This window comes from Pteropus vampyrus, unplaced genomic scaffold, assembly GCF_000151845.1.
Source record: "Pteropus vampyrus isolate Shadow unplaced genomic scaffold, Pvam_2.0 Scaffold140, whole genome shotgun sequence".
Lineage (NCBI taxonomy): Eukaryota > Metazoa > Chordata > Mammalia > Chiroptera > Pteropodidae > Pteropus > Pteropus vampyrus.
Window position 1 is genome coordinate 3,626,393 of NW_011888921.1, and position 19,635 is coordinate 3,646,027.

The 19,635-nt window shown below is 39.4% G+C and overlaps 1 protein-coding gene across 11 annotated transcripts in view; it reads left to right on the forward strand.

The window, feature by feature from the left end:
- Positions 1-19,635, forward strand: part of PCED1B (PC-esterase domain containing 1B) — a 151,747-nt gene that overhangs the window by 109,289 nt on the left and 22,823 nt on the right. For 6 of the 11 annotated variants that reach the window (XM_023535507.1, XM_011368194.2, XM_011368196.2 and 3 more), the window contains one exon: positions 3,066-4,722. The exons of 3 other annotated variants lie outside the window; for them this stretch is intronic. In XM_023535507.1, the coding sequence (XP_023391275.1) occupies positions 3,124-4,434 (1,311 nt within the window). In that variant the 5' untranslated portion in view covers positions 3,066-3,123 and the 3' untranslated portion in view covers positions 4,435-4,722. Of the gene's footprint in view, positions 1-3,065; positions 4,723-13,104; positions 13,290-14,022; positions 14,440-19,635 lie in introns of those variants that run through there. 2 more of the 11 variants (XR_896356.2, XR_002782326.1) reach the window with 2 other exon arrangements.

Below are 19,635 nucleotides of genomic sequence, written 5' to 3' on the forward strand. Positions count from 1 at the left end.
ACACACACACACACACACACACACACACACACACACACACACACACACAGCCAAATAGATATGGACCACCTCTCCTAGGCAGGCAGAGTAAATGGTTGCCAGCACACCAAAAGACCCTTCTCCTGCCTGTCCCCCTGATAGGAGCCAAACTTTAGGATTCAGAGTAGCATGCAAGGGATTCTGGTCTAAAAGAGGTCTCCTACAGAGACAGATCTTGGAGTCAGTGGTTTTAAGTCTTAGCTCCATCACATCAATATCCTTTCCTATAAAAGGGGAATAATAAGAATTATCTTATAAATAGGATAATATTTGTAAGGCACCTAGCATCCAGTAGCCATTCAATAAATATTAATTTTGTTTTATTCAAAATCTTCCACTTGGATCATCTCATTCGATCTTCACAGAACCCTGCTAGACAAGCAGCATCTTTTTACAGATGGCTAACCTGGTGTTCTGAAACTTGCTCAGTAATAATAAAACTCTTATCCATGCTTACTACTTGTCATACATTGTTTTGAACACTTTACATTTAATATGAAGTGGGTACTAAAAGTCTCATTCAATAAATAAGGGAAATTAAGGCAGAGAAAGGCTGAATAACTTGTCCAAGGACAAAGAGATAGCAAACAGAAGAGTTGGGATTGAGACCCAGAGTGTGTGGCTCCAAAAGCAATGTGTTTTTCATCAGTATGCTTAGGTGCCTCCATGCCCCACTGCTTTTTTAAGTAATGGATTTGACTCACATCTGTGAGTCCAAGTCTAGGGTACTTCACATCCAGAGAAGAAATCCATTAGGCCAAGTTAGCAAAAATAGCACTGAAGGAGACAGCACTAGGTTATCAGATCTGCCAGCCTTGAAAAGAGAACTCTAATGGCAGGGGTTATGTTCAATACCCTAGGGGACTAGGCACAGAATATGACCAGAGTGTCAGCCCACAGAGGAGGGCACACAGAGCTGGTGGCGTAGGAACCCTGGTAAAAGGTCTCCCCTGCACCTTTATACTTTGGAGACTTAGGTTTGGGGTAAAGAAATTCTGTTCACAAAGACCCATAAAAGTCCACAGCCCTTGTTCATTCTGTTTTCATGGCACTTAGCACTCTCTACTTTCTGTTACAGTTATCAATGAATATTTCTGACCTGCTCGTGAAGGAGAAGATCAGGTTTAACTCATTTTATATACCCCATGTGGAGCATTTAGTAGGAGCTTAATAAGTGTGAGTTGGATAAATAAATGATGATAAACAAATGAACATGACCGCATCCCAAAGGGATTTGGAGTTTGCTTTAATTAAGTTTCATTTGTTGCACCACAGTGAGCTAAATCCTATTTTTATGCTTTTTTTTCTGATAGCAAAAAAACATTTGAATGGAGATTCTTTGGGGGAAAAAAAGACAATATTTTCAACTGCTCTCTTAGGGCAACTCTTACAGTCTACCAGTTTTCATGTTTTTATTTTTGTACTTATACCCATTTAAAACCACAAATAGTATATAGCTTTTAAAAACTGAATGTTATTTAATAATAGCTATCTACCCACACCTATTAAGATGTTTACTAATGCATAAAAGCCTACAAATTTCAAGCCACAGTGAATTTTAACAGCTTCTGTGTAAGTACGCAGTGAGTGCCATCCTCCTCTCCATCTGAGACGTGTTAGTATTGAAGTATGTTTCTACCTTTTATTCATTAGTGAATATGGCTGTAAATGGCAGCTTGCAATAAACGTCATCTGAAGTTTTGAAGAGGAGTTTAACTTTTAACATTTTATTCAATGTGCTGAGGAGGAAAGAACATTTCCTCTACCCTATCAGGTTCGTTTTTGGGGCCCTGTGACTAAACTAACAAAAGATAGGTTAGCAGAAAAAAAGGCACACAATTTTTATTAGTATTTATGTGCACTAGAGTTCACGGAAAAGAAATGAAACTCAAAGGAGCAGTTAGATTCAGAGGCTTATATACCATTTTAACAAAGGGAAAAGGGTTTGAGCTTCAAGGAATGATAGATCGTGGGGACGTGACTAGGAAATATATGGGGGAACTGATGAAAATCTGGGCTATTTCAGTAAGATCTCTACATATAAACTCATCTTGGTGTTGACGACTTTCTGCCTTCTACCTTGACTCTTCTCTCTGGTGGGAGAAGGGGCACCTTCCTCTAAGGGGAATTTATACACTGCTTTTAGGCAGATAAGGGGAGTGCAGAGAACTTAACTGTGGCTGTTGATTCTTCCGCTCAAAACCATCCTTATGCCAAAATGGCATATTTTGAGGTGGCATAGTCTGATCTCCTTCAAATGGAAAGCAAAGAATATTACAGCTGAAATTATTTCACGTGAATTATTTCAAATTTTATTTCTTTTTTACAAGCCTTATTAGTAAGCAGCAGCTGCTTCCTTGTTAAAGAAATCCGTTTTTATAACGTTTTCTGACCTGGCACATGTACTCCTCCTACCTGCTGCATTTCATTGAATTTTTCCTATGTTGTTAAAAGTAATATAAGATTACATAAGGTATATTTACAAAAAAGGGAGGAAAGCAAATCATCCATAATCCTACTGTTAAAGACTATGTTTTTGCATATATTTTTCAATGTTATCTATGCATACCTATATCATATGGGGCACACATGTCAGTAAGTTCTATAACAACATATCACAAACATTCTCCATACTTACTCCCAGTCCTCATTATTTGGCAGCTGTGAAGTTTGCCTGACCATTCTCTAGTTGTCAGACATCTGGGCTGCCTTCCCAGTGGTGGATTGTCCTTCTAGCGGGGAAGAGGGCTGGCCGAGTTGGCCCCTCCTGGCTGGTGGAACCTGGGCCTCCAAGAGCCGCAGGCAGTTCAGTGGTCAAGTCCCAGGCCTCAGCTGAGGACGGGCCACGCAGGGCTTCTGGCTCCAGGCTCCCTCCTTGTTCTCTCTCTCCCCACTCCCAGCCTTAAGGTGGAGTTCCGTCCTGCAGGCTTCCCGGGCCAAAACTCCATTCCTAGTCCCGAGTCCTACCCACACAGCAGCCCTGCCGAGAGCGGGTCCCTCCCAGCTACTCTCTCCTTCTGTCCTAGCTATCTGCAGACCCATCCGTGTTCAAAGAAAGGAGCTAGGCCGCTTGCCCTGGGCGTCATGGTCCACCTGCTGTCCTCCGAAGTGCGGCAGCTGCTCCACAACAAATTCGTCGTCGTCCTGGGAGATTCCGTCCAGAGGTCCGTGTACAAGGACCTGGTGCTCCTGTTGCAGAAAGATTGCCTGCTCACTCACAGACAGCTCAAGGTCAAGGGGGAGATGAGCTTTGAACAGGATGAGCTGGTGGTCGGAGGCCAGAAGAGCCCCATGCACAACCGCACCAGCTACCGCGAGGTCCGCCAGTACTGCTCCGGCCACCATCTGGTGCGTTTCTACTTCCTCACGCGCGTCTACAACGAGTATGTCCAGGGCGTCTTGGAAGAGCTGCAGGCCGACAAGCACACCCCGGACGTGGTCATCATTAACTCCTGCCTCTGGGACATCTCCAGGTACGGACAGGACTCCGTTAGGAGCTACCGGGAGAACCTGGAGAACCTGTTCCGGCACCTAGGCCAGGTGCTGCCGGAGTCATGCCTCCTGGTGTGGAACACGGCCATGCCGGTTGGCGAGAAAATCACCGGGGGCTTCCTCCTGCCGGAGCAGCAGTCCTTGGCCCTCCGCCTGAGACTCGGCGTGATTGAAGCCAACTTCTACAGCTCTGCTGAGGCGGGGAAGCACGGTTTCGACGTGTTGGACTTGCATTTCCACTTCCGCCATGCGGAGAAGCACCGGCAGGGAGACGGGGTGCATTGGAACCAATACGCGCACCGACAGCTCTCCCAGCTCCTGCTGGCCCACGTGGCCGACGCCTGGGGTGTGGAGCTCCCCAACCGCGACCCAGTGGGCAAGTGGATCAAGGCAGGCCGTGCGACAGGAGAACCTGGCCTGGGAGTCGAGAGGCAGGCCCAGGCCAGCAGAGATCCACAGGTCTTGCTCCCGACCCCATCGTTGCCTCCCCGTAGGCTGCGCCCCCTGCTCCCGCTCCCAACTCCCCGCCTACCCCTGCCCCCACTCCTGCCCGCACAGCCCCGACCCATTTCCCCTCACCCAGTGACGTCCCCCCAGTTCTCGTTCTGTCCCCAAGATACCTATTTTTCTTCAGACCATTCTTTCCAGTCAGATCAGTTCTTAAACTATTTCCATTCAGATGTCCCCTCATCTACCCAGACAGGATTTGACTTCGAAGGTGACTTTATGTTTAGTCCCCAGCCGCCTAGGCCCTCCTTCCCCACACCTTATCAGCAGTGGGCCCCTGTGGTTCATAGGGGTTTTCCCCGGAATCTACCTCGTGGCCCCTATGTGCCCTGGAGACGGCGACCAAAATCTCACAGGAAGCGGACCCCAGCCCTTCCAGAGCCGAGACCTCATTAGACTGACTGGGGCCTTTTTCCTCCGCATGGATATGGGCTGGACAGATCACCTCACTCTCCCTAAATGGACTGATCTTGTTAATGTAAGCCATTGATCCATACTTGGACTTTTTTGTTCTTTGCTGTTACTTGCAACGGCAGAGAAGAGCAGTCTGACCCGATCTTGTTGGCTATGGCCTCTTCCTCTACTCTCTAGGGGTGACCACGTGTTATTCCTGCCTCCCCACTCACTATTCTCTGTCATTTTGTAAACATAAAATTGAAATAAAGAAGTGGTTTCACAAAAGTATTTGTGCGTTTTGTGTGTGTCTATATTTAATGGTGCCTCTCCTTACCATTAAACAATTGGCTTCATAAGAGCAAGGACAATAGCTGCTGAATGAATAGTCGTGGCATCTACTTGGTAAACTACCCAGAATGAATTTGTCTAAAATAATCGAGAGTTTCCATAAATTTGAAAATCATTGTAGCACATTTGAAGCATATTGCCGAAGCAGTATCGTGATGACATTCAAGGACTCTAGAACGGTAGTGACTGCATGTCAGAATTTGCCAGAAGGTCCCAGCAAAGTCAGGAGTGAGATCTCTGAACAATCTAAATGTTCTAATCCGCGGGGGAGACTAGTGCACCAGACTGTGTGATTTGGCGTCATCAGCCTTCAAGATGAGGCAGTTGCCTTCTTTCTGGATTTCCATTTCCCCAGTAAGACAAAAGGGGCATTTAACTGCTGACGTGAGTAAACTGATGCATTTAGTATTTTCATTCCTATGAATAAACCAATAAACTGCCATTTTGGTTTATAGCTCTCTCGTGAGTTAAGTTAATATGTATTATTCTTCCTTAATCTGATCTCCCTTGATGAATCACGGGGAATGAGTTCTTAGATATACAGTGCTGAGGACCTAACACTGAGTCAATGATGACATCACTCTTACAGATTAAATTGCACCAATTACTTAAAATCCTGTTTCTCACAAATGGGTAGAAGTGCAAGTAGACTCGGACAGGGACAATCTTTTCCTCCCCAGGTATGTTAATTTCCTATGGCTGCTGTAACAAGTAACACAAATTTGGTGGCTTAAAATGACACATTAATATCTCTATAGTTGTGACGCTTCAAAGTCTAAATCCATTACCCTAGAGTACCATTACTATGTCCTACACTATCCTACATGATCAGGCTTCTGCCTGCCTCTGCAATGTGTATCTTTTTTAAAAAAATATTTTATTGCGGTAAAATACACATAACATAAAATTTAACATCTTAATCACTTTTTTAAATAAACAGTTCAGTGATATTAAGTACATTCACATTGTTGTGCAACCATAATCTCCTGGAATTCTCTTCATTGTTCCTTATGCTTTCATAGGACTTCTTACTGTTCGTAGAACATGTTAAGCTCTTTTATAACTTGGGCCTTTGCACTTGCTATTCTCTATGCCTAGAACGTTCTACATCCCCAACCTGCTAGTTCTTTGGACATGTAATTCTTCATCCTTCCATCCACACCTCCCAAGTCACCTCCTAAGAGGCCTTCCATTGTCATTGAATCAAAAAGTACAGTTCAGGTCTATTACAGCACTCTTTACTTCTTTTGAACTGCAAACCCTGCTCAGTAGTGTCTTTAGTAGTTGCTTGTTTGTTAGCCTCTCCAACTAGAATGTAAGCTCTCTGAATCTTGGTCATTATTGAATTCCCAGCGGCTACTAGCACAATGCCTGGCAAAGAAGATGTTCAAGTATATTTACTTGAGTTAAATATTCAAGAACATAATTAATTCATATTGTGTACTCAAGTAAGAAAGCGATTTATATTAAAATCGAGCTGTATTTGATTACTTTTCTTAAGAAAAGGTCTACAGAACTCTCCCATAACTTTACCTAAGTCATCCTGGGTGGCTAATGTCCCCTAGACCATCCCACTCCCACTAGGGTAAGAGCCTGATAGCACTTGAGTGGGTGCTTGCATTTAATTTCATACATATCCTGGCCTTTATCTTCCACCTTAGAGCTTTCTTCTTTGCTCATTTTTTCTATTGTCATCCTGCTCCTTAAATCAAGAAACCTAGCAATGCAATCAAGCTATTGTCTGGTAAAAAGAACCAAAATTATTCAAAACTTGTGAGAGAAATTATTGCTTTTTTGTTAAGACTTAAAATGCAGGTCTCAAACAGCCTATCCTCCAGCCTCAAGAAATGACAGCACTGAGAGTTTTTTATACTTGACTCATCTCAAGTTTTCTGGAAAAAGAAAAAAAAGTGAAATTAAAGATTAAATTGACATTATCCAAGCAGCATAGGTTTCTCACAATATTCTTTCTATAATAAACTATGTTACACCAAAGGCTGAAACTTTAAAGCTGTAACTATATTTTTTCCATAAGTACAAACAAAGCAAAGCCCAGCACTTGAAAACAAGTGGAATCTGACATGCTGCCATGGGAGCAGAGTCAGCCCCCTCTCCCATGTTATTCATGCAGGGCCCTAGCATTGACTCCAAAGGCAACATTACATTCTAGAGTTGTACGCAGTAGCAGCTCCATCTCTGACAGCTTTGTGTTCATGAATTCTGCAAAGATGAATTGTTTTGAAAACTTAGATCGTTAAAACTCATGTCAGAGAAAGGATTTACTATTGTTTTAAACTATTTTATGTATGTTTTTATAAACTGTAGAAACTATTCTCATCCCTACAACTTCAAGAAAGTCTTCTGTCTCTGTATGCTTAATTTATAGATATATTTTTTCATAAGACTTTATCCACTAATCTTTAAAGAACCATTTTCTAAAACATATCCCTTGAGCCATGATCTTTATTCATGCATTCTATGGGCAAAGATTCATACAAAAGGATTCATTCTACAATTGCCTCATGTGGGAATTCACAATGAGTTTTAATGGATTAGATGCTCTGAGAAGTTCTGCATGAAATAAACTTGATTAAATGTGTTTAACCAAGCATTTCCCAGATTTATTTAACCACAGACCATTTTCATATGCAACATCTTTTAAAACATGTTTTGAGAAATATTGTTCTAGAAAATACCAGACAATGTAGTTGGAGTAAGTGAAAAGAAAAGATTTGTTAGTGACATTTTATATTCTAATCCCTCTTTCAATTGATCATTATAATAATCTGTACCCAAATATGAGCTAATATTCACTAGATAAGCCTGGGACGAGCCTGAGATTTGCTAGTTAACTGAAGTGGGATGAAATGAACAAGGAATGATGGCCCTCTTCCTCTAAGATGGGGAGGCAGGGGTCAGTACACCTTGATTACAAGTATTGGGGCAGGTCCAGTCCAGCCAGCAGAGTGTGGCGTGGAAGGGAGGTATGCCACTCCGGTTGCTTGATACATGGCACAGTGTCAAAGATTATTCCAAGATACATTTCAGTGGAGCATCGTAATGAGAAATAGCGAATAAACAGCATTCTGAAAATGATCGTCGTTCAACACAGCCCGCTGTCGACACGTCGCAGCTTTGTTAGGAGCAGGACTAAATCTCTAGGAAAGAGCTTGTCCTTGAAGAACAAGAGCACTAACAGGAGCTGCTGCGGCAGAGCCAGACATCTCCACCAAAGACGTGACACAACCAGGACACGAGGTGTGTGACAGCCAGTCTGGGCTCTGGACTGGCGCCCTTCATCACGCTCAGTGCTGCCTTTCAGACCCAGCTGGTACATGCCTTACTGAGCCCGGCTTCTTATCTTTGCTTCTCACTCCCTTCATATCTTCACTTCTCACTTTCATGTCTACATAGCATGGACTAAAATTTTTGATCTTATGTTTTGTCTCAGTAATTAATCACATTGATCCTTTTCCTACCTTCTACTCTTCCCTAACTGCACCATGTATTAAGGCAGTGGTCCTCAAACTTCAAGGTGCATCAGAATATCCTGATGGGCTTGTTAAAACACCATTGCTGCTGTCTTCCCCCAGCAATTTCTGATTCAGTAGGTCTACAGTGGGGCCCAGGAATATGCATTTCTAGTAAGTGTCACACTTTGAAAGTTACCAAAGAAAAATGTAAAAAGAATCATGTAATTCTGGTCATATAGACATAACCTAAATTTATAATCATTGTTAATATTTTGCCACATTTTCTTTTTCCTCTTTCTGAAGTAAATTATTTCATAATATTTCACCCCTAAATATTTCAAATGTGAGAAATAAGGACATTTTCCTACATAATGCAAGATAAGTATCATATCTATCAAAATTAACAAAACTTTTGGGCTATCATCTGATAGACTGAATATTTATATCCCCCCAAAATTCATATGTTGAAATGGTACCCCATAATGTGATGGTAATAAGAGGTGGGACTTTTGGGAGATAATTAGGATTAGATGAGGTCATGAAGGCGGAGCTCTCATGAATGGGATGAGAAACCTTATAACGGTAAAAAGAGAGCTTGCTTCTCTCTGCCCTGCCATTTGAGGATACAATGAGAAGTTAGAAAAAGAGGGCCCTCATCAGAATTCGACCATGCTAACACTCTGCCCTTGGATGTCCAGCCTCCGGAACTGTGAGAAATAAATTTCTTTTGCTACTCAGTCTACAGTACTTTATTATAGCAGCCTGAACTGACTAAGACAGACACTCAGTCACAAACATGTTTTCTACAGCCATTCAAATTGGGATCCATTAAAGAATCACACATTGCATTGGTTATTATGTGTCTGAATCTCTTAATCTTGAAGAGAACCCAAAACACACTCTCTTTTTTTCATGACGACTCATTGAAAAGATTTGTCCTGTAGAATATTCCACTTTCTGAGTTCATCTAATGATTTCGTCATAATGTCATTTAACTTTTACTTTATCCCCTGTGTTTTCTATAATGTGAACATTAGATCCAAAGTTTCGATTAGATGAAAGTTAAACATTTTTGGTAAAATATGTCACAGGTAAGGTGTTGTACAGGAGGTATATAAGCTGGTTTCTCAGTGTTCTGTGTTAAGATTGATCACCAAGTACAGGGTGACAGCTGGAAGCCTGCGTTTTAAAGTTAGGTTTTCCCATTTGTGACTTGCGTCCTATGGGTGATGCACTGGTACCATGTCGATATTCCAGTTCCTCATCAATCTTTTACTTAATGGCTTTAGCACCCATTGATGATTCTTTCTTGAAACTGTGATTTCATTAAGGGTGGAAAATTGTTGATTTTCTGTTTTTCCATTCCTTGTACATTTCTTAGTGACATTCTTTTGTAAAGAAGAGACTCTTTTTTTTTTTTTCATCTATGAGAGCTATTGGGTTACTCTGAGATACATTTCCTACAGAAAAGCCTGGCCACCATGAGATATGACAGTGAGTACAACTGGAGTCTACTCTCAGACCCCTCCTCTCAATCATCTGGGACTCTACAAACAAGGACCCCTCAGGCACAGGGGAAAAGATATGATACTGATCATCTGAAATGTGGTTTTTAGATAGATGCCAGGTCTTTGAAACAACCTAAGAGCCCCAATATCAACATTTGGAAATAAGCTCAGAGTTAGATGGGCAGCAAGGGTACAGACCAAGTGAAGAAGAACCTGAAGATAGAAGACAAGTTGTCTTGGTTTTGCAGATGGGAAGAAGGAAAAGTCTGGGGATTGTATAAGACTCAATAAAACTAACCAAGAGGACCAGATAATAAAAGGACATTAAAAGTGGGAAGTGCTCCTTTGTGAAGTCATCTTCATCTTGAGAATGTATCTTTCCAATCGACCAATAAATAAATTACACATCAAAATGAGGGTGTTATATAACTATGTCAATTGGCAAATGATATTCTAGTCTCTTATTAGTTTATTGGCAAATACATATTTGTTAACTAAATGAAAATGTTTATTAAGCAGTACATTAAATTTTCAGGGCTAGAGATAAAATTTAGATAAGAAAGCCATATTATATAAGGTTATTCAAGGAAATTGTTACTTAGGTCAATTAACTTAAGAATGCTTTACTAAGTAATTTCTTAATACTATGTTCTCAATATTTTCCTCTGAAATACTTCTAACGATGGAAGACACTGAATTTGTTTCTATAGGAGGTCACCTTGCAGCAGCCTACCACAAAAGTTACATTTGTTTCATGTCTCATATTAAAATATTAACTGGATAATAAAATCAGTGCTACAGATACAATGGGATTCAGGATCTTAATCTATAAAATAGGAAGATGATAGCACCTACCTCATAGGATTATTGTGGGTGGACATAAGCTGAGTTAATATTTGTAAAGCCCTTATAACTATGATTGGCACACAGCAATATAAAAATATTTGTTAAATAAAATTGAAGATTTATTCCAAATTCATCCTATTGTTTTAACTAGCACCATATATTCACTTCTCAGAATATTAGTTACCCAGTTTGAGTGTGATTTTAGTATTTAAGGCCATAATTATGGTTGGAGTAGGAGAAAAAAGAGAATCTGAATGTTTGAACTTGGTTAATAAAGGGATCAAAGACCTGGGGAAATGAGCATGAAGCCATGGAGCTGACACAGGGCAGCAGAGTGGCCAGGCAGGTTTGTGGTATAGCAATCTAGCAAACATTTCAGAGCACCAACCATAGGCCAAGCACTGAGGACCGTGGGAAGTATAAACAGTTGTTGAGATGATGTACAGTGTTCCTGAAGCCATTTTCATCAGAATCGCCTAAGGTTATTTGTTAAAAATGCAGAGTGTGTGGCCCCACCCAGGACACACAGGGTCAGAATTGCTAGGGATGAGCCAAATAGCCAATTCCTTATGTAACTAGTATGCGAAAACCATTGTGGTAAGGGATATGTCTCAGGGTTAATGCCCTTTTCTCCTTACACGAATAAATTTAAAATATAATTTTTAAAAATGTAACCTCTTCATCCTGACAGAATAGCCTAGAATTGGGGGCTGGGAAAAAATTTAACAATCATCTAGTCCAGTAATTCCTAACTCTGGTAGCAAGTTGCAGTAACATTTAAAAAAGAAAAAAAAATAAAAAAGAAAGAAAATATCCGTAAACAAGCCTATCCCAAACCAATTAAATCAGAAATTCTGAGGCAAAAACCTGTACATGAGGTATTTAAAAGCTCACTAAAGATTTTTCATTTTTTATTATTACAGTAGGTGTGATAAAATCTCTCTAAATATTTCTAATGTGCAGCCAGGATTAAGAATCACAAATGGGGCTCAATCTCCTCGTTTTGCAGATGAGAAAACTGAGGACTTAGAAATTAAATAACTTGCCTAAGATGGTAGAACACTCTTTAAAAAAGGTAATTGTAATGGATAATTACAAAATAGACATGGAGATAAAAAGTGTAGCATAAAGAAAATAGTTAATAATGTTGTAATATGTAGAGGGGACGAGGGGTACTAGATTTAGTGGGATGATCACTTCGTGAGTTATATAGATCTCTAATCACTATGCAGTACAATTGAAACTAATATGTTATTGTAGGCCAACTATAATTGAAAAAAAACTCATTGAATTGTAAATTATAAATATGAGCAACCAATTTCTATTACATTTCAATAAAGCGGGGGTGGGAGGGGGGAGGTAATGGTATAAAATAGACTAGCTATACACTAATGCTGTCTTTATCAGAATAAAGATAATGACTCATGAGTAAATTGTGGAAACAATCTAGTGCTTCCTGACCAGAATTCTAAAAGAAAAGAAATAGAATAGAATAAGACATATCAGAGTACCTATTAAGTAGCAATGATATTATTTCATCATGAGATGTGTGTGAGTGTTCTGTGACTAGATGGTAAATGTGATTTTTATTACAGGTTGTTATTAAAAAAAAGTTGGAACATCCTGTCTAGAGTTTCCTTGTAATTCTATTATCTAAGATTAGCAGCCACCATCTGGATACTACTCGGTACAGGAGAAACATAGCTGCCCCCTCTGTCTGGTAAATAGCTCACAGAGAGAGTTTGGGTGGCACTGAGGTCAAGAACATGGTCTTAGGGACACAGACACCTCTGGGTAAATTGACTCTATGGCCTTTATTGGTGATGAGAGGTTGTGCAAGAAACTAAACTCTATATGGCTCAGCTACCTAAACTTTAAAATGAAAATAATAATGCCCACCTCACAGGATTGCTAGTTTTAAATGTCAAAATATCTTTAAAGAACATAGCATAATGTCTGGCATATAGTAAATAGCCAAAAATACAAGCAATTAAAAATATATATCTGTTATCTATCATTTCAGAGGAAAAGAACTAAAAATGTAACAGGATTACAATAGTCTTTAGAGGGATGTGCATTCATGGGTCTAACATTTATTTTAGAAGGACAAAAGCTAAAACATAGCTAAAGTAATTGCTCTACTAGGCAAAATATCGACAACAAAGATTTTCTATTTTCACAGAACTGAAAATTCTGGTGCCAAAAAGATACCTACTTATCTTGGAAACAAAACCTTTTTTTTTTTTTTTTAAAGAATGGCCTTGTCTTACAGAGATGTACAAGCCAAGTATGCCATCAGCCATTTGACGTTGTGGTTGTTTAATTTCATTCTTAGTTTCTTTCTTTCTAGAAAGAAATATATTGATTAATACCTGCATGAAAAAAATTTGCATTTTTTTCCAGTGGCTGGATCCCGAATAAAAAGAAAACTTGGGCTATTAGCCCAAGGCCTCCCCACTGTTACTCATGGACCTCACGTTCCTTTCTTTGCTCAGATCCTTCAGGTGACCACAGAGGTGTCTCCAGTACAGCTCTCCACTTCTAATATGCATCTCTTCAATCAAGGGATAAGCTCCACCATACTTATCCATTCTTCAATCTCCATTTTGTGAAATTTCAAGTGCTCGAGCTGTTCCTTAAAAAATAGATATGCCTGGGAAAAACCTTAGTTTTTTACTTTTTTCTTATATTCCTGTGAGGGCATATGGTGGTTCAATGATGTCATTTGCATACATGCATATATATATGTATACATATATAAAAGGCTATGATTATATGTTAAGTTTATAGAACATTAATCTATTGAGCTAAGCACTGGGGAAGATTTAAAGATTAATCAAACATCAGCCTTGTCATCAAGTAGCTTAAAATCCAGTAGAGAAGATATGACACGTGTACAAATAATTCTATTACAGAAGAAAATGCACTTAAGCTCCAGGAGAGAGAGAGATAGCTACAGAACTGCAGGAGTTCAAAGCAGTAAGAGATTGCATGCATCTGACAGATACAGGAAAAATGGAGCCTGTGGCAGAGGAGGCATCTGAAAGATGAACAGGGCTCGCCTCTACTGATATGAGATGGAATGATGTCCTAATGAGGGGACTATAAACAAGGACTCAGAAGTAGGTAGAGGAGCATGCCCAAGTACACTGAGGAGGTCACACTGGCCAGAACACAGGGCCCATTAGGGGAGTAAAGGTCAATAATTTGCAAAAAGAGATTATGTAGTAGTTTTCCTGGCTGCTATAACAAATTGCTACAAACTCGTGGTTTAAAATAACACAAATGTATTATCTTACAATTCTGGAGGCAAGAAGTCTGAAATTGGTCTCTCTGGTCACAATCAAGGTGTTGGCAGAGCTATGTTCCTTTGAAGAGGCTCTAACAGAAAATCCCTTTTCTTGCCTTTCCAGCCAGAAGCTGTTCACATTCGTTGGCTCCTGGGCCCATCCATCTTCAATGCCTGTAATGGCTAGTTGAGTCTTTCTCACATCATATCACTCTGACACTGACTCTTCTGCCTCCTGCTTCCACATTTAAGGACCTTGTGATTATATTGGGCCCACCTGGATAATCCAGGATAATCTCCCCCATCTCAAAGTCAGATGATTAGCAACCGTAATTCCTTCAGCAACCTTAATTCTTCTTTGCCACGAAACCTAGCATATTTACAGGTTCTAGAGAACAGACATCTTTGAGGGGCCAATCTGCCCACTTAGGATGGAACCAAAAGTTAAAGGGCCCTGAAAGTCAGGATTGTCACCTCCACTCTTCATGCCAGGGGAGAAAATACAATGTGTTTTCACATTAAAGATGGTTTTGGCCAAATACTTTCTTGCTTTTAGCTGGAATTCTAGCAATACAATATAGTAACATAGGTTGTCTCATACTTGGTGAGACTGAATGTCTCATATTGGATGTTCTGGCTAGCAGTTATAGATGATATTGATTTATTAAAAAATGGGGAAATAAATTAAATATTGATAAATGCAGTTTGATGTGTTTAGTTTTTCATAACACAGGGCCCATGGGATGGGAAATCATAAAAGGCCTCTGATTGTTCTAGTTGGTCCTACCTGTGTATATAACATTTTTCTCTATTATTGATACATCTCTAGCCTAGGAAGATAAAAAGTTTGGAAAAGATTAAAAAAAAAACTGATTTAGCAAATGCATTTCATCTTCCAACTTGCTTATGGTTTGATCAATAATTCATCCCTTAGCATCTGTCTCTTAAAGACTCTCTTGTCTATTGTCTTTATGGACGATGAATTAAGATATTGGAAAACAAAATACCTTCTTTGTAAAGCACACAATATCTCAAATGCAATGCCCAAATTTTATACTGTGTAGATAACAAAAACAAATGACTGAAAGCTGTGCAACGGGAAGAGGAAGGAACTATCTGATAAGACAGGAAGTACAAATAAGATAACAGAAAATCCATCTGGACTTGGGCACAGAGCTGTTCAAATGGTCTTTATTTTTGTGCTTAGCAAATTTGAAATGTTTCTCTTTCAAAATACTATTTAAATTAAATGTTCTTCTACGAACTCCTGGAGTGTAAGTTTACGTAGCTGTTCATTGCATTGAGCACAGATACCTTTCTACTACAGCTGGTTGTGTGGAATATAGTCTTCTCCAATATCCCATTCTTGCCTTTTCTATTTGAATAAAGAAATGGTGAAAAGGTAGAACAAACTAGTTCTATGAAGAGATACATCTAGGCAGGGAGAGGAGGAGTGTCAGTTGGGCACACGGACTGTGGCTTGTGGTGAAGTTTTTTGGACATATCACAGCTAACACTTATTAAGCACTTACTGTGTACTAGAGTTGTACAGAATCATTGATCCTCGCAGCCTTTCTATGAGCCCCGCACTATTATTAATCTTATTTCCTATGAAGAAACTAAGGCTTAGAGAGGTTAATGTGCTTGCCAAACTTCATGCTATTAGTGAGCGAAGGAGCAGGGACTCGATCTTGGGGCTATCTTTTTAAAATACAAATACAGTCATTTTCACTCCCCTGCTTTGTAAACATTATCTCTTTAAAACTCTCAAGTCTCGTGGTTCTCTACCTGGGTTTCACATTAGAATCACTTGGGGACCTTTTACAAAATATTATTGCCCAGCATCCACTCAAGAACACTTAAAAACAGCAATAGCAATACTAATGATAACAAGCACTTACATTGGGATAACCATGTGCCAAGCATCTTCCCAAGTGCTATGTATATTTATTCTCATTTAATCCTCAAAACAATCTTGTCATGAAGGCACCATTACATGTCCCCAGTTTACAAACGATGAAGATGAGGCTCAGAAAGTTTAAATGCTTAGCTCAAAGTCATGTGGCAAACCTGGGATTCTGTTTCCAGGCAGTATGGCTTCAGAGTCTGTACGCAGAAATCAAAAATCAAACAAATACAAGAGCCACAACAAACATCCTCATTGGTAACCTCTGGAAGATACCAGGGAACCATGCCACTGTTTTTAAAATGGCAAATAAAGAGGAAGAATCAAGCATTTATCCTGCTTTTATGTATATAAACTGTATCTCAGGATAACTATCATGAGAAGAAATTTCTTTTGGGGAGAATTCAACTAATAAATAAATGACTAATATAATTAGAATATCACCATTTTTTAACCCTCGATGAAATAATTAATCTAAACCATGATCATCTGTAGATACAAACTGCTCAAAAGGAGATGTCTAGATTCTCTCTAGCAGAAGTACACATCACCTCTTATGAAGTGTGTTCTTGCTAGAAAAATCAAATCTCTTCAAGATTCTAGAATCAAATACCATTTCGAGATAGAATAGAAGACCAAAATAACATGTTACATGACATCTTGGGGTCACAATTAGCAAAATCCAGACTGTGGGGAACTCAACAGAGGAAAACTTGATTTCCATTACATGTAAGTTGTGAGAGGGAGAGAACTTGCAGACTTAAAGATTCATATAAACTAATTGCAATATATATATGCATCATATTTGAATCCTGATCAAATACCTATAAAAATTAAATTTGGGGAAATTTGAACAATAAGTAAATATATTGTAATGATGTCATTAAAAGCATTACTAATTTCTTTTCAGTGTGATAATTATATTGTGGTTTGATTTTTAAAGAGTCCCTACCATTTATAGACATACTCTGAAATATTTATGGTAAAATGAAAAATATATATAGCAATAGTAACTATTTTAAATAGATATTTAAAGATGTGCCTTTAAAGCAGAACTGACTTGACTCCTGGTTCTATCCAGCACTACTTATTAGGTTTCTCAATTGAAATCGTAATTCTCAACATCATCACTTGATAAAATATCTTGTATATGGCAGGTTTTTAATTCATTCTTTTACATTAATGGTAGTGAAACAGGTTATATGGGATTAGAAAGCAACTCCAAATCTTTTTCTATAGCGTCCTGACCAAGAGAGTACTATTCAGAAATAACTGACAAATTTATACACACTTCTGGAGCATTGTCCTCACTACTCAGCCATTCTTGACTTAATCTTTTGTTGACTTCTCTATTATATTTCCAAAATGGCTATTCTGAATCTCATCTACTTTTTTAAGCCCTCATGTCTTTTCTCAAGACACAGTAGAGACAAGGCAAAGTCAATCCAAGTTCTTCATTTTCTCTTCTGTACCCTTCAAAAGTCTCTGTGACCTTTTACTTATATTTTTCATTCATTTACTCATTCATTCATTCAAAAATGTTTATTAAACACCTATTTTGTGCCAGGACTAGGTGCCGAGGATACAAGAGTGAAAAGATGGACACAGCTCCTTCTCTATGGGTACTTAAGAGACCATTTGAACATTTCTTGGTAGGCTTACTATCCTTTCATCCTTTCCTCCTCTCTCTTCCTTTCAAAGACTAGTGACCTCCATATTCCTTGGAACTTGAAAGATTCAGTCTCCTCAAGTGAAAATAAAAAACGAAAAACAAAAACTGTATGCTGAAGGTTAAAATTGACCTGGGCTCAATTCATTGCTCTACCGCTTAGTAGTTATATAACTTCGAACAAGTTAAAGACTCCCTCTGAGCTTATGTCCTGATCTGAAGAATAAGAATAATAATGTCCCATTCATAGGGCTGTGGGAAGATGAGAGATAAATATAGTACAGAGCTGAGTAAAATACCTGGCATTTGGTAGACACTTGAAAACCGTAGTTGTCATTATCATCACACCATCAATTCCGCCCCCCTTTCACGTACATCTTTAATTTTTTTTTTTTCTCAGTTGTTTTTTCTCCTCTACCTACCATGAGGATGCAGCCACACCACACAACCCTGCCCAGAAGATCATGGGGGCCACACAGGGGCTTATCTTCCCAGATCTCAGTAAACCTAGTTACATTGGAAGGAAGGTGTACCCTTCCCAAACCATCATCAGAACCACACATTTTCCCATATCTATTTCTGTCATAGATGTGTTTTTCTGTGTCTTTCATTCTAAGAATGAGATGCTGATGACAAATACATACAGGACCTATAGGGGCCCTGGGACCTCAGAGAAAGAAACTTTACTTCAACTAGCTCTCACCGCACTCAATTATCAGACTTGGCCCTTTTTGGTTACACTGGGAATAATGATCAGCACATAAAATATAGGGCTTTTAGCCAGAAAAAATAATAATAAAATATAGGGCTTTTAACTTTCAATAAAGTATTTTCAACTGTCCTTTTATCTTCCAGTCACGCTTCTCCAATAGATTCATAAAACTGCCCTTCACAGGTTATTTAAACTACTTACCCATAGATAGGCAGGATGGTAGTGGCAGAAAGAGTTGCCCCAGAGTTTCTGGAACCCATTAAGCAGACTATAAGTGTCTAAAGGGAGAAATGAGGTAAAATAAGAGGACAAAAATTTAAAGAGAACGGAAGGGGAAAATAGGGCTAAAAAGGGCTAAAATAGCTTTTTTTTTTTTTTTTTTTAGGCAAATGGTCTTGATCTATTTTAGAAATCCTTTAAAACATCATTCATTCACTCATCATTGATTGCTCACCTACTGGGTGCCCCATACAGTAGTACTGGGCAAAAGGATACAAGAAGGAAGTGAAAATCCACATTCCAAATGGCTACCACTGGGATTTTGTTATAAACTCAAGGAGCTTCAGGTTAGCCTGCAGTATTCCTCTGTAGAGATATCACAAACGATCTCATTTTATCACGATTCCATCACTCTGGGAGCCAAAGTGCATTTTCTGCAGCAGAGTCCTAATCTGTTTCTAGCTTAGTTATCTCTTGTCCTGGAATCCTGGCCCCATCGTGGATTCAAACAACACTGTGAAGAAATGTGCTCTTTTGTAAGAAATTCTTATCTGACTTCATTTCAAGAGCTCGATTTTTCTCTGCTACATTGATCAAATGAATTTGATCATGTGAATTGATCAAAGAGAATGGAGAATGGAAAAACAGCCCAGGGGGTATCTAGAAGCAGAACTCTTCACCTTGGGCTCAACTTTAAATATATATATTGATACAAGGCCATGGCTGAGACTCAGATGCTTCTGGAAAGTGAAGTTTGGGAATAACCCTCCCCTGGTACATATATTTGAATCCTTGTTTTACATGACGGCTGAGGAGTCTCCTAGGAAAAAGATTTGAACTATGCACACATGAGAGAATTAGACATGCATGCATACATGTGTGCGTGCATGTGTGCGTGCGTGCGTGCATGTGTGTGTTTGTGTAAAGAATGCCAGTGGTTACAAAACAGCTAGATTACAGGGAGAATGACAGGGACTACTAAGGAAGAATGCACCATGAGGAAAGAAGGCTCTGGCCCTGGGAGTTCAGGGTGCTGGTGGTTCTAGAAATGAGGAGCCTTATACTAGAAGTCAGCTTTACTGACACCAAGTACAGCAGGACTCTACTTCTAACAGCAATGGATTGTGGGATTCCAAACTCACAGGCAGACGTTAATTTTGGCCACATCAACCTGGGGTTAGGAAAAATCTTCTAACTCAGTGGTGCCACTGTCAACCTGTCAGGTAAGAGA